The 21,286-nt window shown below is 52.0% G+C and overlaps 1 protein-coding gene across 2 annotated transcripts; it reads left to right on the forward strand.

The window, feature by feature from the left end:
• The first annotated feature begins 35 nt into the window (after window positions 1–35).
• On the forward strand, window positions 36–19,498 carry WNT10B (Wnt family member 10B). 2 transcript variants are annotated; one of them, XM_030196822.1, is made up of 5 exons: window positions 36–341; window positions 1,171–1,355; window positions 4,460–4,722; window positions 11,919–12,295; window positions 17,922–19,498. In XM_030196822.1, exons 2-5 carry the CDS (start codon window positions 1,288–1,290, stop codon window positions 18,378–18,380), a joined length of 1,167 nt encoding a protein of 388 aa, XP_030052682.1. In that variant the 5' UTR covers window positions 36–341; window positions 1,171–1,287; the 3' UTR covers window positions 18,381–19,498. The 2 variants fall into 2 exon arrangements, with proteins under 2 accessions (XP_030052682.1, XP_030052683.1); XM_030196823.1 differs by lacking the exon at window positions 36–341 and adding an exon at window positions 358–713.
• Window positions 19,499–21,286: the final 1,788 nt, after the last annotated feature.

Below are 21,286 nucleotides of genomic sequence, written 5' to 3' on the forward strand. Positions count from 1 at the left end.
AGGAAAGCACTCGGTAGAGAGTGAGCGGCAGGATAGACAGCAAAGGAAGGAGGGCCTGATACCTGCCAGGAAACCACAAACTACAGAGACTGGCTGACAGGTGAAAGGCAACGAGATGAAAGGGGAGCAGCTGCAGAGGGGAAGAGAAACAAATCGAGGACAGGGACTGAGGGAGTGGCTGTTACAACACAGAGGAGAGAGGAGAGAGACGCGATCAGTCCCAGCAAGAGGGAGAGAGAAGAGGCGGGAGGGGAAAGAAACTCATTGAAAGGAAAGGCGAGAGAGAGAGACGCTCAGCAGGGACAGCAGAGCAGATGGCAGCGACTGCCCTGGACAGGGAGGTAAGGTGGCCACAGGGGAGCTCCGCATAGGAAGGAGCTTTGGCATGGCATCTATAACTTGTCAAAGTCAGTGAAAGAGAACTAGAGATGAATGAAGGGGGATTAGAATTTATCAGCAATTTTGAAGGGGCCGATGAGTTGAATAAATAGTCAGAATAGGGTGGGGTAGGGATGGAGGAGGATGAAGTGTAAAGGGGCTTTTTTTTTAATTCGTCACTGCGTCAGACCGAGAGAAGCACACGAAGTAGATGTTAAGTGGGAATTCATGCTGCCTCTCTGACTCAAATCTGGTTATCAGTGGCAGCATCTGCACCCCTGATCCTGACCACGTTCCTGGAGCTGAGCTGACTCTAGAGCTGGAAAAGCGATCAGGTGCGAATTGCTCTGAGGTGCAGCCACGGCACTGATAAGAGAGTTTGCTTTTCCAGGGCAGATTCGATCCGTGTCCTGCAGTGATTTAAAGCAAGTGCCGTTTCCAACTTTATGGGCTTCCCTTACACGTTTTGCTTTCTTTTCTTTTACTAAAGTCTGCATTGTGCATGGCTGGGAAAGTAGGTAGAGGTGGGGGAGAAAGGAGGGAATGAACTAGGCATAGGAGCATCATACCCAGGTGAATGCCCAATGATCTGCCCTGTGATTGGTGTTAGTAACTTTTGGACCTCTCTGGGAATGATGGGGCCTTATGTGACCTAAGAGAATGACTTCATAGCAGGGTTATCTTTTGAGGTCCACAGCTGGGTGTGGGAAATAAGGAGATGCCCAACGCTCCGGTTCACTCTGGATCTGGGTCTTTCCATTACACTAACTGAATCCTCTGCTGCTTCTCTAGAGCTAAGGCTCAGTTTCTCAAAGGAGGAAGAGTTGGAGCCCCACATGGGCCAGGAGATGAAGAAGAAGTCGCCGCTAGCACAGCCCATCATTGAGAGAGAAAGAGAGTGGTCAGAGGATGGCCTGGAGCCCCCTCCCAACCATCTGTCCCTGGCTCCTTATCTGCTGCTTCTTGCTCTGCAGTCGGTAAGTAGAGGAAGAGACCTGACCCCCCCCCCCCCCCATCCACTGCACAGCCTTCCATCTATTATCCATCAGTTCATTCACTCATCCTTCCGTCCATCCACCTGTCTTCAGATTCGTAGTCAGACGTACATCTAGTGAGCCTTCTAGCCATCCATCCTCTCCTCAGACTATCTGCCTTGTTCTTTGTGTGTGTGTTTAGGGATCAAATTAGGAACACATTTTTATCTGGTTTATTTGCTATTGTCTCTTTCTCCTGGTCAGTTTATGTATTCATTTCTTCGTCAATCCGTCTACGATCCATCATCTTTCAGCCATTCACCCTTCCATGGATCCACTACCCATTTTTGTTCTATCCGTCCGTTGTTCATCACCCCCCCCCCTTTTCTTTTCTTCCATCCAGCCACAAGTCCATCATCTACCCTTTATCCATATTGTTGTGCTCCAGTTTCATACGTGTCATCTTGTGTTTGTTTTCTTACATTTATGGTAACTATGAATAAGGTGGTGATACCCAAAGAAGTGGGTGCAGGATACCAGCACACAGATCAAGGTGTTGATTGCAGCTGTGTTTCTATGCACAGCTGCATGGGTGGGGTGAAGGCAAAAATTCTCCCTCTATTGCAGGAGTACAAAAAGGATGTATATATTGGATCGTATATTCCTACTTCCTGTTTTTTAGCCAATTGCTCTTTATTAAAGAGGTGGTAAAAGATTATTTCCCCTTCAGCATAAACATGTTTTGATCTGTTGCTCACTTGTGATGCGTTTTTTGGCAGTGAGAGCAATGTTCTTCCTGCCTCTCCCTCCCATGCCATGGGAACCTAGAGGTCTAGACCTCAGGTAGCAGTAAACCTGCTTTTCACCAGCTACCAACGGCCCCATGGGGATCTAAGCAGGTATTTGCAGATGCCTTTCAGGCACTGGAACATGCTCAGGGTTAAGATCCGAGGGTTGGCAACAAAACTAAGATAGGCTCATGCACCGTGGGGCAAGGATATGAATGGAACCTCTAATTATCAGGCAGCTATGAGGTCTCAGCAGCAAGTGCAGGAGAGGTGACTGGATACCTGTGGGGCAGAAATGTAACCTGCAGCATCAGGGAGCAGGAAACAGAACTGGGATCTAAATATCAAAAGGCAAGACTGAAACTCTATCACCACGTGTTGGGAACAGAACTCCATGGCATTAGAGCAGGACTGAGCCTCATCAATGATAGCAAGGATATTTGAGAACCACCCCCTGTACCAGCCATTTCCAACCCAGTCCTCTGGGTACACCTAGTCCCATCAGGTTTTCAGAATATCCGCAACGAATATGCATGAGATAGATTTGCATGCACTGCCTCGATGATTACATCGTGGATATCCTGAAAACTCAATGGGACTTGGTGTGTCCCCCCCCCCCCCCCCGAGGACTTGGCTGGGAATAGCTGCCTTGTACAGCCAATATAGTCTGCCCAATTTCCTTCTTGCAATATGTCAGCTTCTACCTGACTTCCTGTTTACCTTTCCTTCCTATTAATTAAAACTCCTCCGTGCTTAATTATTGATTTCACTTATACCATTTCCCTGTCCTAGAATAGTGGTTCCCAATGTTCAGCATTTCTGGGTGGGTTCCGTGGTTTTCCCCCTGCTGCTAGTCCCCAAGAACTGTTAACTTCTTTTGCATCTACTGTACACAGATGTCATGAAGGAAATTATGGTCACGTGTAAGTTTTTTTCCAGTAATATGAGCAAATAGTCTGATTCCCTCAAACCCACATCATCCATATGGGCAGCTCATGTAACCACTCATGCAATGCGTCAGTCTAAACTATGCCACATCCTATATAATCTCAGGCAGTCAAGTCATGCATTATCTCTGTCAAGCCAACTTTTCAGAATTATTGGGGGTGCCAAGCCCAGTGGAAATAACCCTTCCCTGGACACATACAAGGAAATTCTCAATATTGGGGGTGCTCAAGCACCCACAGAGTCAGCTCCTATGTGTATACTGTTAAACCAAGAGCTAAATAACTATGAACTTAATTTTAAGGGATAACGGTTTCACTGTTTGGGTGTATAGACCATCTACCTCCCCAGGCTGCACATACATTGTAATCCCATTAGATTGTTCTACAAATTAAATTTCATGAATTCATTCACAGCTATGGACTGTGAGGTGCACGGGCAGTAGACAGGGCCGCCGAGAGACTGAGCTGAGCCTGGGGCAGGGCCGCCGCCGTTAGTCCTGCCCCCTTCCCCCAAGCATTGTTGCTGTCACCGTCCCCTCAAGGATCGCTGTTGCCCCTCGCAACTGTAAATACCTTGGCTGGCGGGGATCCCAAGGCCCTGCCAGCAGAAGAGTCTTCCTCCAAGGCTGCTGTTCACTCCGCCTCGTGGCCTGACCCTGCAGCCTGCTTTTTCTCTCAGTTTGCGCATGCGTGGCCTGAGGGGAAAAGCAACCGCTTGGAAGGCTTCGCAACAGACTATGAAGAAGAGCAGCGCTGGAGGAAGATCTCTTCTGCTGGCAAGGTCCCCCGCTAGCCTGCTGTGTCTGCTCCTCCCGGTCTTTCCCAGCCTCCAAGGGGGGCCTGACACTGCAGTTTTCTCTCTCCTGCTCCTGTCGGGACGCAATCACCCGTGCCCCTTCAGGAGCAGGAGAGAGAGAGAGACACCCTGATGCCAGGCCCCCCTTGGAGGTCCGGGCCTGGGAAATTTTGCCCCCCCCCCCCCCCCAGCTTGGCAGCCCTGGCGGTAGATATGGTTGTGATGGTCAATCAGAGCATGTCTGTATCGTTGTTTTGTTGTTTTTTTTTAGCAGGCGCATTACTGCTGCTACTTTGGTAATCGTTGTTGCCCCATCCTTGTCCCCAGTGGGGTGAGTGGCAGGTGCTACTTCCCATATGCAATAGTTTTTTTTAGTCTCAGTCAAACATCCAAGAGAGGACCATGCTCAGCCCATGACTCAAATTCTGTGCGTGGTTCTACTTCAGATCTTAGTCAAGGCCATGATAGAATGGAGTATTTATTCAGCCTCTGAGCTCTGGGTCAGGCAGCCACTTACAGTTGATAGAGAACATCCTTTCTCTGCTTTTAAGGGATGTGCTTTCTCCTCTCTTCCAGAGTTCTGTGCAATGACATCTTGGGGCTCAAGATACATGGGGACCCTGTTCTGACTCCAAACACTGTGTGTTTGACCCTTCCTGGTCTCAGCAAGCGGCAAATGGGCCTCTGTGTGCGGAGCCCTGACGTCACGGCATCAGCTCTTCAAGGCATCCAGATTGCAATTCATGAGTGCCAATATCAGCTGCGCATGCAGCGCTGGAACTGCTCCACCCTGGAAAGTGCTAGCAAAGTGCCCCATGACAGCACGATCCTGAAGAGAGGTACAGCTGGAATGCATGGCAGCTCAACAGAGAACTGCATCCCCGATCCTGTGTCTGCTAATGTCATTGTATCACAGTGATTCCCCAGTGCCGTAGCGAGGGCGGCTGACACCTGGGGCGAGTCGCCGCTGCGCACCCCCCCCCGGGTGCAGCACGGCGCCCCCCCTCGGCGCGCACCCTCGCCCCTCCGGAGCGCACCCTCCCCCCGAGCGCATTCTTACTTCAATTAGGAAGCGAGGGGCGGGCGAGAGGGCCGATCCGCCCCCAAGTGCACGTCGCTGGGAGCTGCGTCGGCTCCGCTGGTTCCTTGCTCTCTCTGCCCCGGAACAGGAAGTAAACTGTTCCGGGCAGAGGGAGCAGGGAACTAGCGGAGCCGACACCCGCCCAGCGGCGTGCACCCAGTGCAGACCGCCCCACCGCCCCCCCCCCTTCCTACGCCACTGTGATTCCCAAACCTGTCCTGAGGGAACCCCAGCCAGCCAGGTTTTCAGGATATCCACCAGGGCCGCCGAGAGGGGGGGCAGGGGGGACAAAAGTCCCTGGGCCTGGGCCTCCGGAGGGGGCCCGGCGACACCGCAGTCCGACCCGCCCTCCCTCCGTCACTCCCAGCACTAACCTTAAACGCCTCCTTTCACCACGTTCGCAGCAAGCAGCAGCAGGGCAGGCCACTCCTTCCTTCCGTGTCCCACCCTCGCCTGATGTAACGTCCGCGAGGGCGGGGCACGGAAGGAAGGAGAGGTCTGCCCTGCTGCTGCTTGCTGCAAACGTGCTGAAAGGAGGCGTTTAAGGTTAGTGCAGGGCCCGGTCCGGTAGTGGGTGGAGGGGGGGCCGGCGAACTCAGGTGGGGGGGGGCCCAGAGGCAACGACGACGACCTCGGGTGGTGGGGAGGGCCCGGGGGCGGCTTTGTCCCAGGCCCGGCTCTGGCTCTCGGCGGCCCTGATATCCACAATGCATACACATGAGATAGATTTGCATATCAAGAAGACAGTGCAGGCAAATCTATCTCATGCCTGTGCATTGTGGATATCCTGAAAACCTGACTGGCTGGGTGTGCCCCCAAGGACTGAGTTGAGAAGCCCTGCAACAAGGACGTGGAATATGATACCAGATAAAGACAGGGAGGTCAGTTTTCAAAGCGAATTACCTGGGTGAATGCCCAGAGCTAAAAAATGTCCCATGCCATCCCCAGCAGCTAAATTTAGTAGCCCAGTTTCAGAAACTAGCTAGATTTAGCTGCTGGGGGTGGGGGAAGGATGAAGGGAGGTCTGGGAAATGGGCATAGCCAGACAACAGACTTTGGGTGGGCCTAGACAGAAAGTGGATGGGCACCAAATGGTCCCCCCTGCCCCCCACTCCCTGCTGTCTATCCTGTACTCAAAAAACATACCTAAGCTGGCAGGGATCCCAAGCCTTGCCAGCTGAAAACCTCTCCCTGATGGTTCCGAAAATGCTGCTCTCCACCTTGGCAGTCTGCTGCAGCTCCCTGATCCAGGGCCGCCGAGAGAGTGGGCCGGGCCCGGGGCAAGGCCGCCCCCCCCCCCCCCGAGGTTGTCGTCATCGCCGCCGCCCCCCTCCATCCACCACCGGGCCGGGCCCCCCTGAATTCAAATCATAGCATCTCACCTCGACCTTGCTCCGTGTGAAAGAAGCAACAGCTGCAGTCTGCAGATTGCCTCCCTTCGGGCCTTCCCTCCCTGTGTCCCGCCCTCGATCTGCAGACTGCCGCTGTTGCACTTCTTTCATAAAAAGAGGACACTTGCCTCGCCCTTTCACTTCCCCTGCCCCACCCCTTTCATGCCCCTGCCCCGCCCCTTTCATGCACTCGCCCCGCCTCTGATGCATATTCCCCTCCCCCTGTCACCCCCTCCTCCCCCCATCACCTTCCCTCCCCCATCATCTCCACTGCCCCCCATCACCTACCCTCCCCTTACTCTACTATCCCTGGTGGTCTAGAGGTACCTCTTCGGGGCAGGAAAGAGTCCCCTCTTTCCTGCCCGGAGCGCTGCTGCTAGCTGCCCTGCATACTGTGAGTCCGGCTCTCGGCGTTTCAAAATGGCCGCCAGGAGTTGAAGCAGCCCAGCGAGACTTCAACTCTCGGCGGCCATTTTGAAACGCCAAGAGCCGGACTCACAGGATGCAGGGCAGCTGGCAGCGGCGCTCCGGGCAGGAAGGAGAGGGCTCTTTCCTGCCCCGAAGAGGTACCTCTAGACCACCAGGGATAGTAGAGTAAGGGGAGGAGAGGTGACGGGGGGGGGGGGGGAGTGGAGATGATGGGGGAGGGAAGGTGATGGGGGGAGGAGGGGGTGACAGGGGGAGGGGAATATGCATCAGGGGCGGGGCAAGTGTCCTCTTTTTATGAGGACAAAAAATGGTAACCCTACTCTTGGCAGCCCTGCCCTGATCCGCTGATACTGGTACATCCTTAGTTTTTGCGCATACGCTGAAAACTGCACATGCACAGGTACCAGCATTGGCAGGCTCAGGGAGCTGCAGCAGACTGCTGGAGAGCAGCGTTTTCCTCACCACTGGGGGGAGGTCTTCAACTGGCAGGGCTCGGGATCCCTGCCAGCTACCACTAAGAGTGTGCCTCTGTTGGGAGGCAAAGTATGTAGTGGAGATTTGTACACTTTATCAGCAGTCTTTGCTCTCAGGTAAGGCAAGGCCAAAGACTGTGAGGTCTTTTTTGCTTACGCACTTCGCTGAAGCCATTTTTCAAAGGCAAGCTGCGTAGGAAGTTTTCCCTTCAAAATGTCTCCATTGACCTTGAAACTAGCAAGGCTATTTGAGAACTACCCTCTATATCAGCCTTTTCCAACCCAATCCTCGGGGCACACCTAGTCCCATCAGGTTTTCGGAGTATCCACAATGAATATGCATGAGATAGATTTGCATGCAGTGCGTCAATTACATTGTGGATATCCTGAAAACTCAATGGGACTTGGTGTGCCCCCCGAGGCCTGGGTTGGGAATAGCTGCCTTGTACAGCCAATATAGTCTGCCCAACCAATTTCCTTCTTGGAATATGACAGCTTCTACCTGAGTTCCTGTTCAGCTTCTCTTCCTCTTAAAACTCCTCTGTGCTTAATTATTGATTTCACTTATTAGAATTTGTATACCACTTCCCTGTCCTAATACAGTGGTTCCCAATTCAGTCCTCAGGGCACCTCCGACCAGTCAGGAATTTTAGGATACTCTCAATGAATATGCATGAGAGAGGTTTGCCTGCATACTATCCAGCTTATCTTCGAAAGAGAAAGACGCCCATATTTCGACCCAAATCAGGAGATGGGCGTCTTTCTCCCGTGGGCGTCCAAATTGGTATAATCGAAAGCCAATTTTGGGTGTCTTTAACTGCAATCTGTTGCGGAAACGGCCAAAGCTGACGAGGACGTGTCGGAGGCGAGGTGAAGGCGGGACTGGGGTGTGTTTATCGGCCGAGGAGAGATGGGCGCCTCGGCCGATAATTGAAAAAAGGCGTTTTAGCGCGAATTTGGGTCACTTTATGGACCCTTTTTTTCACAAACAAGTCCCAAAAAAGTGACCTAAATGACCAGATGACCACTGGAGAGAATCGGGGATGACCACCCCTGACTCCCCCAGTGGTCACTAACCCCCTCCCACCCAAAAAAAATAACTTTAAAAACTTTTTTTTCCAGTCTGTATGTCAGCCTCAAATGTCATACCCAGCTCAATCACAGCAGTATGCAGGTCCCTGGAGCAGTTGTTAGTGGGTGCAGTGGACTTCAGCCAGGTGGACCAAGGCCCATCCCCCCCCATACCTGTTACACCTGTGGTGGTAAATGGGAGCCCTCCAAACCGCCCCCAAAACCCACTGTACCCACATCTAGGTGCCCCCCTTCAACCATAAGTGCTATGGTAATGGTGTAGAGTTGTGGGAAGTGGGTTTTGGGGGGGGGGATTTGGGGGGCTCAGCACCCAAGGGAAGGGAGCTATGGACTTGGGAGGTATTTAAATTTTTTATTTTACCTTTTACAAGTGCTTTCCTAGGGTGCCCAGTTGGTGTCCTGGCATGTGAGGGGGACCAGTGCACTACGAATCCTGGCCCCTCCCACGACCCAATGTCTTGGATTTGTTCGTTTTTGAGCTGGGCGCCTTCGGTTTCCATTATCGCTGAAAAATGAAACCGCCCAGCTCAAATCTGCACAAATCCAATGCATTTGGCTGGCACAAACCGTATTATCGGAAAAAATATGGACGCCCAATTTTTTTTCCAAAATACGGTTTGTCCCGCCCCTTCACGTACCCGTTCTCGGAGATAGACGCCCGTGGAGATGGGCGTTCGCATTCGATTATGCCCCTCCATGACAATTATATAGGAATCTATTTTAATGTGTTTCATCATGGATATCCTTAAAATCAGACTGGCTGAGTGTATCCTGAGTTGAGAACCCCTGACCTAATGGGACATCGAGAAATGTTTTTTAAAAATGCTGTTTTTGTTTAAGTTTCTACCCCCTGCCTTGGAAAGGTGTACCACATATTTATCAGTCATCCCCCCCCCCCCCCATTCTTGCTTTTCAACAGAGCTGGCCAAATCCCAGGGGCGTAGTCAGACCTTAACATTTGGAGGGTTGGGGGGGGCACAGTTTGGCCTGTTGCCCCGTCGCAACCCCACATACCTTAGCTGGCAGGGGTTCTCAACCCCGCCAGCTGAAGCCTTTCTCCAGCACTGTTCTTTGCACATTACCTGCCTTGCTTCCCCTCACGTCGCGTGCATGTTCGGTTTTAGTGAAACTAATCGCGTATGCTCAGTTTTACTAAAACTGAGCATGCACGCGACGTGAGGGGAAGCAGTGTAATGCGCAGAGAACAGTGCTGGAAACAGACTTTAGCTGGCGGGGGCTGGGGATCCCTGCCAGCCAAACCAGGGGCCCTGGATCCAATTTGGGGGGCCCAGGCCCCCCCCCCCCGTAGCTACGCCACTGCCAAATCGAGTCCTCAGGCCACAAAGTAGCCACATTTTTCAGAATGTCTCTGTGAATATATATGAGCTAGAGCTCATGCCTTTTTATTAGGTTTGTCTTGAAAGTGTGACCAGTTTGTGGCTCCTGAGGACCAGATTGCCTACCCCTTTTGAAACCAGCTATTTTGTGGGCATTCTGGGGGCAGAGTCAGCACTTAACCGTCTATGATAACCAGTGGCGTAGCTACGTAGGGCCACGGGGGCCTGCCCCCTCCCAAATTTGCTCTGGGCTCCTGGTTGGCTGGCAGGAGTCCCCAATACCCGCCAGCTTCCAAAATGGTGGCGTCCCACCCTGCCCGGTATATCCTGGGATGCGCTGGGCGGGGCTTAACTTCCATATATGGGTTAACCCACGCTCAGCGCATCCCAGGGAAGCTAGCAGTCCCACTGGACCACCAGAGTTTTTGTGCTTTGAGGGTGGGGGGCCTAGAGTTCCACTGGACCTCCAGGTCTTGTGTTTTGGGGGGGGGGGGCTTAGGTTGGACAAGTCCAGGAGAAAATCCCGGACCTGTCAAGCCTCTTCTGTTGGTCTCCCTCATTCCTTCCTCACTAGCAAACCCTAATGCCAGCTCTGAGCTGGCGTAAGGTTTGCAGCGGTAGCAGCGCTCTTGTTTGGCGCGCTGCCCGGTGATCATAAGGGATGAATGCGGAGACCCTTGTTTGCATGAATTTTGCATACAATTAGCATTCAGAGCCAGCAAGTGTATTTTTACATGCGCTCATCAGCTCTGATTATCGGGTGGGAGCAAACACAGGCGTTAGTATGACGCTATTGACCTCCGGCTCCCGTGTTTGTTTCTGATCATTGGCCCATTAGAGCTCTGTGGTATTAGTTTGGATTTCTGTGTTTTTGGCAGTGTAGCAACTTGGTCATACTGTGGCAAACATATGGTGAAAAGCCTGCAAAGCAGTGTGTACCAGGGGCGTATCTGCGTGGGGCCACAGGGGCCTGGGCCCCTGCAGATTTTGCCCTGGACCCCCCTCCCGCCGTCAACCCTCCCCCGCCATCGCCGTGGGCTACCTTTGCTGGCGGGGGACCCCAACCCCCGCCAGCCGAGGTCCGCTTCCTCCTGCCGCTGCCTTTAAAAATATTCTTTCAGCTGGTGGGGGACCCCAACCCCCGCCAGCTGAGCCGAGGTCTTTTAAGTTCTTCTTCGTCCTTCGTGCTGTTCAAAGCTGCTGAATCCAGTTTCAGAGTCTGACGTCGCAGCACGTTGTACGTGCAGGACGTCAGACTCACAGAAACAGAGGAAGCGGACCTCGGCTGGCGGGGGTTGGGGTCCCCCGCCAGCAAAGGTAGGTGACGGTGGCGGGGGGGGGGGGTCGGCAGTGGTGGCCGGGGGGTCAGCAATGGCGGCGGCGGTGGCGGGGGGGGGGCTATAATTTGCCCCCTCACTCTGGCTCTGGCCCCCCCTACTGCCGAAGTTCAGCCAAGTGTGAGCCAGAGAGAGTGAGAGGAGAGGAAAGGACAGAGGCTAAAGAGGGTCACAGAAAGGAGAGAGAATGAAGGAAAAGAGGGAAGTGAGAAGAGAATGCCAAAGATAGAAGGGAAGGGGGACATGGGAGGGGATGGAGGGAAAGGAAACGCTGAGCCAGAAAAGGCAACAGAAGAAAGAGAGGGAAGATGGAAGATTGGAATGGGAAGGAGACAGGAGAGCATGGCAGGGGGAGGAGAGGAGAAGGAAAGCAGAGAAATCATGGTCTTGTTTGTACTTGCCCTGTGTGCAGCAGTGGAGGGGTTAATCTGAGCTCTTGCTTGATCTTCTTCCAAAGGGAATTTCCCAGGGACAAGTCACTGCTTCTTTGTGGTTGCCCTGGCTTCTGTAGTGGGGCGGGGGTTCAATTTTCCTCCCAGGGTGGGAGATGGAGGGGGAAGGCACCCTAAATCTGAGACAGGACCCAGCAGCCTGAAACTTATACCAGCCATTAGCTTAAACCAGGAGGAGGGAGACGGTGCTGGGGTGAAGGGGGCAGGGTTTCCTACCTTTAGAACACAGCATCCCTTTGCAGGGAAACATCAACCTTGCCTTTGGTTTGGATGGTGCTCATGAAAATAGCTTAAGATGATCTGAGCAGTTCGTGGGAGCTGTACATTGAGATTTTGTGGAGGATCTCGGTACTGAATATTGCTTAGGGAGGGGGTGAGGATGGGGAAAGAGACAGGTCATGGCTTCCATGTTTCTGCTACTCTAATTCCTTCTTTCTCCACAGGATTTCGTGAAAGTGCATTCACCTTCTCACTGTTGGCCGCTGGAGTCATGCACTCTGTGGCCACTGCCTGCAGTCTGGGCAAGCTACAGGGTTGTGGCTGTGAGTATAAACGTCGAGGCAATGAGGAAAAGATCCGTCTGAAGTTGAAGCAGTTGCAGCTGCAGGCCTTAGCCAAGGTGAAGGGCCTGGCACCGAATTTCTCTCCGATGCTCCTGGAGGCGCCAAGGCCCAACCCGCAGGACACCTGGGAGTGGGGAGGCTGCAGCCATGAACTCAAGTTTGGAGAGAAGTTTTCCAGAGACTTCATGGACTCCAGAGAGTCTCCTCGAGACATCCAGGCTCGCATGAGGATCCACAATAACCGTGTGGGCAGACAGGTAGCTAGATGGCGCGTCACTTGTAATAATGTCGGTGCCTAGATTTAGATAACAGTGGGGATGTACTCGGCCTTGGGAGCATTGCACTGAGGGGGCCTGACCAAGGGATTTGCTTCTGTCACTTTACTGAGGTAGTGCAGGATATTTAATTTGGAGAAGAGCATTGGTTGATGTTCAGGTGGCTTTGGGCTAACAGTTAGTCTTGTGGTCAGAGTTGGAAACCCAGAAGGCCGACTACCGCCCCTCCCTGGTAAAGTACTCCATACATCGTACTCAGCAAGTGTCTTACACTTAGGTTCATGCTCTGAGAAAAGCCGGACAACTTCTCCCCTCCCCCCCCCCCCCCCCCCCCCCACCAAAAAATAAGTTTTTTAAACAGCGTGTCTTTTGCGTGTATCATTTTTGTTTTTTAGGGGGCTTTTGTTTCCTCCTCCATAGTACCACCAATGAAAAACTCAGCAAAACATTCTTCCAAAAGCAGTAAACTGAAGAACTGGACACAAATCCCATGCAGCTTTCTGGACAGGATTTTGATGGAAAATTGTAATCTCTGGGGGGGGGGGGGGGGGCAGTAGATATTTAAAATGATATAAACAGACAGGAGAGTCTCATGACCATTTAAATTGCTTGTCTGGGACTAACTAGGGATATTCAGCGCCACTTAACTGGATAGTGCCACTGACTATCCCCTACCACCCGTGTCAAAACCGTCTAGTTTGTGGGCGGTATGGGGCAGAGTTAGAGCAGTGTAGAAACCTACGCAGTTAGCAGAGATTTTCAGTCAGCTGGGCACTAGTCTCAACCAGTGGCGTAGCTACGTGGGGCCAGATTTGGCCCTGGACCCACCTGCCGACGACCCTCTCGACTCCCCCTCCCGCCGCCAACCTGCCGCCGTCACCTCTCTTTACTGGCGGGGGACCCCAACCCCCACCAGCCGAGGTTCTCTTCTTCCGTTGCAAGGCATATGTGCAGGACGTCAGACTCAGAAACTGAACGAAGCCTTGCAACGGAAGAAGAGGACCTCAGCTGGCAGGTTTGGGGTCCCCCACCAGCAAAGGTAGGCAACGACGGCAGCGGGGTGAGGGTTGGCAGCGGGAGGGGGGTCAAGAGGGTCGTCGGCGGGGGTGGGTCAAAGTTGTTGGTGGTGGTGGCAGCAGCGGCGACAGGGGGGAGTCAGCGGCACCAGGGGGGGGGGCTATAATGTGCCCCCTCACCTCGGGCTCTGGACCCTCCTCCCGCCGAAGTCTGGCTATGCCCCTGGTCTCAATATTGGCCAGTGCCTGGTTAACTTCTAGGTCATGGCATGAAGTGCTTTCATCCCCTCGCACCCCCCTCCCCTCACATCCTGAACCACCCCTTCTAATCCAGTGGTGTAGCAAGGGGGGGGGGGCGGTCCGCCCCGGGTGTCAACTCAAGGGGGGGTGCTCCCTGCCATCTCCCCCCCGGGTGCAGCATGATGACACCCCCCCTCGGCGCGTCAACACCCCCAGACCCAGTGCCTACCCTCAGCTCTGTCCAACCAGCTCCCGCACCCTACCTTTAAAGAAATCTCGGAAGCCGTGGTGAGGCGCAGCACCTTGCGCCTGCATGTAAAAGAAGTGTGGATTGTCTCATCGGGCCTTCCCTCACTCTGTCTGTCCCACCCTCTGCTGACGCAACTTCCTATTTCTGCAAGGGCGGGACAGACAGAGTGAGGGAAGGCACGATGAGACGATCCACACTTCTTTTACATGCAGGCGCGAGGCGCTGCACCTCGCCTCGCCACGGCTTCTGAGATTTCTTTAAAGGTAGGGTGCGGGAGCTGGTTGGATGGAGTTGAGGAGGGTAGGCACTGGGTCGGGGGGGTGTTGATGTGCCGAGGGGGGGGGGATGTCATCATGCTGCACCTGGGGGGGGGGGGGTGCAATGGTGAACCGCCCTGGGTGGCAGCCCCCCTTGCTACGCCACTATTCCAATCCCCTGACTAGAGATCATGGCAGCCATTTTAAGGAGGCAGCTGCAATGGGCAGGAGTAGGTGGGCATTGCTCATGCCCATTTGCCCACTAGACCTTCAGGGAAATGGGCAGGCAATACCATGTGGGTGGGGTTGGGGTAATGAAGATCCAGCGGGGGGGGGGGGGCTTGCTTTGATTTAGGAAGGTGGCTATCGGAAGGGGGCAGTGGGGGGCAGGGGAAAGGGCATCAGAAGGGGGAAACTACTTATGTGGGTCTGACTGATATTCAGCTGGGATCCGCTTAAGCTCTGATGGCTACCACCTGAGAAATTTGCTCCAGTTATTCAGTGCCAGTGGCCACATTTAGCCCGGCATTGACGGTCTGGGGCTAATTTGGCCCATAGCGGTCAGTGTTTTAAGAAAACGCTGACTGCTGCAGGCTGAATATTGATTTTTAAAAATGTATTTATATATTTTTACTCTTAGAAATTGTAGTACTGTAAAATCATGGGAGCAAACTGACCTGCTGACACTGCGGTTGGTGTCTGCCCTCATTTTCCCTGAAAATTCAGTCTGGGTTTTCCTCTTCAGTGTGCAACTTAGAGGCAGATGTATTAAGAGCTTTCTCCAATTTGTGTGGGGGAAATGTTAGCACCTTAAATCAGAAGCCACCTGATGAAGGCGCGTTGTAACGTGTCACTTCTGTTACGTACAATGCAGAGGATTTCTGGCCTGTTCCTACCAAATGTCTGCTACACCCACAGCATGGGAAGAGAAGGAGTTAAAGACTTAGCATGAGCACTTGGAGTAGGAGAAAAGAGGGGATAGGGAAGGCTGAGACAAATCATTTTTTCCATAAAGTGGTGGAATTATGGAATGTTTTGCCAGCAAGAGTAATTGTAGCTGTGACATTAAATCTGTTCAACAGCAATTGGACACATTGTTAGAAGAAAAACTATTTGTGGTTCAGAAGATGGTGCTCCATGCCAGGGTGAAGCGTGAATCCAGTGATTGTGAGCTAATCGCTATCGGTGGAATCAGGAGGGAGTTTTTCACTAGTGTAGAACTGTCTACAGATTCTCAAAGCTCTGTCTTTCCTTGCTCTGGATTATCACATGGGGGTGGGGGGGGGGGGAGATGTTAGGCCACTGGAAGATGGGCGGGTTTGATGGATTTGGAGGAATTATTGGATATTTAGATTTCTTACTCACCTATTACATATCCAAACTCAAATTAAATTACATTCATGAGTGGAGGGTTGTGGATTTGACATTCAGGTATGCACACAGATCTGTGGTTAGATTTTAACCTAATCAGCTTAGGAAGGGGAAGGAAGAGGAAAAGAAAAAGGGAGCAGCAGTGACGTACCTAGGGTAGTTGACACCCAGGGCCGGTCATTTTTTAACACCCCCCTCCAAAATCCAGTACTAGGCATACCGAAAATACAAAACACTCAGGACCTATACAGCAATTCTACCATACCATAAGCAGTCATTTCTAGGAGTCACATAAGGAAAAGGAAAGCATCTTAAACACTACAGTGAGCACTAGAACATCAATTCACCTATTGTAAAACAAAACCAGACAGAATAATACAGATCGTCGATCCTGCATAGTCAATGCCAACTGAAAGCCATGTCTTTTTCACAAACACAGATACACCCTAATCCACTATAGAATAAGTAATCATAAACTTTCTATTTACACAAAAATTAAACTGGAACCCCCAAGATGCTAGGCTCTGCATACAATGCAACACCACAGAAACAGAAAATGTCCCCTAGTACTGTGCAAAATATAAAGACAGTAGATGTAAATTTGAGAAAACTAACAAATACCAATCACCACTTTACAAATTAACAAATAGAAATAAAACAAATAATATCATTTTATTGGACTAATATATTTAGCTTTCAGAGGCCAAAACCTCCTTCCTCAGGTCAATACAGTATAGTGCTGTTACAGTATCCTATCCTGACCTGAGGAAGGGGGTTTTGTTCTCCGAAAGTAAAATGTATTAAAATGAGTCCAATAAAAAGATTACCTTATTTACATGTTCTATTTATAAACATTTATTAACACAGCTACAATACTACTTTATCCTAAAGCAAAAAAATAAAAATATATATTTTATTTACAGTTTGTTGTCTCTGGTTTCTGCTTTCCTCATCTTCTTTTCACCGTGTCTTCCTTCCATCCAGCATCTGTCTTTGCTCTCTCTCTGCCATCCAGTGTCTGCCCTCTCTGCTGTCCCCTTCATCCAATGTCTGCCCTCTCTCCTTGCCCTTTCCATCCACATCTGCCCTCTATCTCTGTCCCTTCCATCCACCATCTGCCCGTCTGCCCTCTATCTCTGCCCCTTCCATCCACCATCTGCCCTCTCTTTCTCCCCCTTCCATCCACTGTCTGCCCTTTCTATTCCTTCCATCCACTGTCTGCCCTTTTTCTCTGCCCCTTCAATCTACCATTTGTCCTCCCTCTCCCATCCATCCAGGGTCTGCCGTCCCTCTCGTTTCCCCTTCCATCCAGGGTCTGCCTTCACTTTCTCTCTGCCCCCTCTTTTTGGCCCCCAGTTCTAGCCCCATTATCCCACCTGCCCCTAGTTCTAGCCCCAGCCCACATCTCCCACCTGCCCCCCTTTTCAGCCCCACTATCCCATCAGTCCCCAGTTTCAGCCCCAGCCCTTTTCTCCCACCAGTCCCGAGCTTCAGCCCCAGCCACTTCTCCCTGTCCCCTTTTCAGCCCCCAGTCCCCACAGTTTCAGCCCCAGCCCCTTTTCAGCTCTCAGTTCCAGTACTGGCCCCCTTATCCCACCTACCCTCCTTCTCAACTCCCAGTTCCAATCCCCTTCATCCACATGCTTTGCATTAGGCCCCCCCCTTTTCAACCCCAGAACCATTCTCCTACCTGTCCCAGGCATAGCCCCATTCTCCCTCCTGCCCCCTTCTCAGACCCCAGTTCCAACCCCCTTCTCCCATCTGAGTCCCCCCTCCTCGACCCAGTCCCCTTCTCCCATCTGAGCCCACCTCCTCTCATCTGAGCCCCCCTCCCCAACCCAGTCCCCACCTGCTTACCAGCTCCGTCGCTAGATGACCCTCTTCTCCTGCCACCCAGCACCTGACCCAGCCTTTAAAAAAAATCTCTGAAGCGGCAGCGCCTCACATCTGCTCTGCGTGTAAAGGAAGAAAATCGCCTCATCAGCCGGCCTTCCCTCACCGTGTCCCGCCCTCTGATGTAACTTCCGATTTCCGCAAGGGCGGGACACAGTGAGGAAAGGCCGGCCGACGAGGCGATTTTTCTTCCTTTACACATAGAGCAGACGTGAGGTGCCGCACTGCTGCTTCAGAGATTTTTTTAAAAGGCTGGGTCAGGTGCCGGGTGGCAGGAGAAGAGGGTCATCTGGCAACGAAGCTGGTAGGCAGGTTGGGACCGGGGCGCCAGCAGAGCACCCCCCCCCCCCACCCGCTGACACCCAGGGCGGACCGCCCTGCCCTTGGTACGCCACTGGGGAGCAGAAAGAGAAGGGAGGTGAGCTGGGAGATGAATGAAGTGAAAAGTGGAGGAGGATTAAGAGGAAACCAGAGTAAACAGTAGGCATGGGAGAAGGGGGAGTAGGGAGGACAGATAGGACAGAAAAAGGAGGAGAGAGGCTTTCATTAACTCATCCCCCACTGACTGTCTCTACAACCAGGTGGTGATGGAGAACATGAAGAGACGGTGTAAATGTCATGGCACTTCTGGCAGCTGTCAGTTCAAGACCTGCTGGAATGTGACCCCTGAGTTCCGTCTGGTCAGCTCGCTGCTGCGGGAGAAGTTCCAGCGTGCCGTGTTCATCGATTCACACAACAAGAACACTGGTGTCTTCCACCCTCGGCTGCGCCGGCGCCAACTAGCCAAAGAACTTGTCTACTTTGAGAAGTCCCCTGATTTTTGTGAGAGGGACCCCAAGGTAGACTCCCCCGGCACCCAAGGTCGCATCTGCAACAAGACCAGCCCACAGATGGACAGCTGCAGTAGTCTCTGCTGTGGGAGAGGCCACAATATCCTGATGCAGAGCCGGCGGGAACGCTGCAACTGCCGCTTCCACTGGTGCTGTTATGTCTTGTGTGAGGAGTGTCGTGTCACAGAGTGGGTGAATGTATGCAAATAGAGCAAGCAGACCTGCTTCAGTACTGCTGGGTTGAATGAGCAGATGGGCCTGGAGGTGTCCGCTCCAATAACGCACTGTCAGCGATGTAGGCGTGAGTCAGCTGATGGACAGAAGCTGTCTTATCATCCAGCCATGCAGACGGAGGAGGAATCTTATAGTACAGCACTAATTACAGTTATCAACTGGGGCACTGAACCTCCAAATTAAAATATAGCCTGATTGGCGCAGTCCTCTGTTCCACCCACAGTTGAGATAGAGGTGGTTCTTCTTCTCACTGTTCTGTGGATTTCCACTTTCAGATATCCTATGAACATGAGTTGCTACCAAGGTAACAAGATTCAAAGCAAGGCAAGGATTCAGGGACCACAGAAGGTTAAAGAACGAGGATTCAGGGACTGTAAAAAGTTCACCAGGTAAGCATCCAGAAATCTCAGAACCATTGAAGGTGAGAGGGTAAAAATCTGGGCACTGTGGGCTCTCACAAGGTGAGGAAAGAGGGACTGCCAAAGGTCATCGGGTGAGGATAATCAACTGCACAGAATTGTATGCTTGGATTCCTACTCACCTCATCATCTCAGGATCCAGCCCTGAGCCCTAGTGCCTGGATTTCTAGGATGCTATGTGTGGGGAGTACCAACATTATTTTCTGCTTGTCATAGCTAACTATGGAGAAGCGATGGATCTAGAGAGCATCCCTTTCCTCAGCAGAGAAAAATAACTCAACATATCTGTTCATTTTCAAGTATCTCAGGGATCTGGGAGACTCTGGGAACATCAAGGAACATTGTCTGCTCACCGGCATCCTTTACATACAGTGACTTAGAGATTGAGCACAAAAAAACTAGGGCATATACAGAGATGTTTCCTTAGCACCACAAGCACTACTTTAGCTCCTGTTTCCAGGATGCATGTCTTGGTTGCTATAAAGTAGAGAGTTGCACGGGGACAGAAATCTAGCCCGTCCCTGCGAGTAATCTCCTCCATCCCCGCCCGTCCCCTTAAAAAAAAGAAGTATCTATTTCTGAAGGTTAATTAGTTTTTATTGCGTGTTAATGAAAATACAAAATGCAAACAGGGGCATAGCCAGACTTCGGAGGGAGGGGGGCCAGAGCCCGAGGTGAGGGGGCACATTTTAGCCCCCCCCCAGGCGCCCCTCCCCTTTTGACCCCCCCTTCTTGCAGCCTCCAACCCTCCCCCGAGTCCCCCACCGCCGCCGTCAGGTACCTGTGCTGGCGGGGGTCCCTAACCCCTGCCAGCCAAAGTCCTCCTCAGCTGTTCTCCGGGCCGGTGCGTTGCTGCAGCTGATGTGGAAGCCTAGGATTCTGTTTCTTCTGTGTGAGTCGTCCTGATGTCCTGTACGTTGAACGTGCAGGACGTTGGGACGGCTCACACAGAAAAAACAGAATCCTAGGCTTCCACATCAACTGTAGCAACGCGCCGGCCCGGAGACTGGCTAAAGAGGACTTCAGGTAGTGGGGGCTGGGGACCCCCGCCAGCACAGGTACCCAATGGAGGTGGCAGGGGAGGCTTAGCGGTGGCGGGAAGGGGGTCGAAAGGGTCAGTGGGGGCTAGGGCCAAATCTGGGGGGGCCAGGCCCCCATGGCCCCACATAGCTACGCCCCTGAACGCAAACATCCACCAAGGAAGAGGACAATAACTAGTCAGTTAGGAATACCAAGCAGTTATTTCTTTAGTCCGTTCAGAAACAGAAGTCCATCCACAGTATGTGGTACTGGCTGTGATCATCTATCTTGGAGAACACGGCCAGCTGATTAAAATGACTGTTTGGATGATTTGCTGGCAGCAGGCACTCTGGGGTCTTGTCTGGCAACTTCAGAAAGATTTTCCCCATTTAGTTGATTTTGACTTCCAGTAAGACAAGATGTCATCAGTGATCTTGTCAGCAGTAGTCAATGCTCCATATTTGAACAGGAATAGAATTCCATAGTTTAACAGCGAGGTACCAAAAGAAAAACCGGCATAAAAGCACTTAAAACCATGGTGGAGGAATCAGGCTCGGTTCAGCCGGGCCTGCCTTTTCTCTTTCCACAATCTGGGGGCCAGTGTTACCAGATGGTAAAAAGGTTTCAAGCCCAAATCATGCCAAATAGTAGCCCAAAATGAGCCCACCAGTTTTGACACACAAAAAATAAACATGGTAAATACCTATGTAAATGGATTACAACCTACAAAGAAACTAGAATAATATACTGAAATTTAGAAAGGACAACCCCCCCCCCCCCCCCCGCCACACACACACACACACCCAGAAGTTTCCAAACTAAAAGAGAGCAAATCAGTTACCCGAACATGTGTAATCAGTACAATGTCACTATAACAATGTGACAGATACAGACAGCTGGACACTGAGCCCTGCCTGAACCTACAATGCAACTTGTAGAAAAGCTCTTTAAAGGACAAACAGCAACACACTAAAAACCATCACCAAAGTCAAAAGGGGGGCATGCTTTAGCTGGAGCTCAGATACAAAAACAGCCAGCTGATCAAGAGAAAGAAAACCATTTCCCAGTTCCCACTACAGAAAGAAAGAAAACTGCATATATGCATATACAAAAAAATGTATCAGCTGACTCACCTCCCTGCAATTCTCTGCTGTGGGTCAGGACTAATTGCTCACAGCCTCCTCTCTTCTCCTCAGGTGCCACAGCTCAGGTCGTACTGCCTCCTGCTCTCTTCCGGTCACCTCAGCTCGCTGCTTGTGTCCTTACTCCTCTTCTTCTCCAGCACTGCTTCTGATCACGTGCTGCCTCCTCTCCTCCAGTCACCTCAGCTTGATCGCTGCCTCTGTCCCCTTACTGCTTCTTCTGATCACGTGCTGCTCAGTACTGCCTCCTCTCCTCTGGTCACCTCAGCTTGCTGCCTCTGTCCCCTCACTCCTCTCCTCC

The sequence above is a fragment of the Microcaecilia unicolor genome, chromosome 3, assembly GCF_901765095.1.
Source record: "Microcaecilia unicolor chromosome 3, aMicUni1.1, whole genome shotgun sequence".
In the NCBI taxonomy this organism is placed as follows: domain Eukaryota; kingdom Metazoa; phylum Chordata; class Amphibia; order Gymnophiona; family Siphonopidae; genus Microcaecilia; species Microcaecilia unicolor.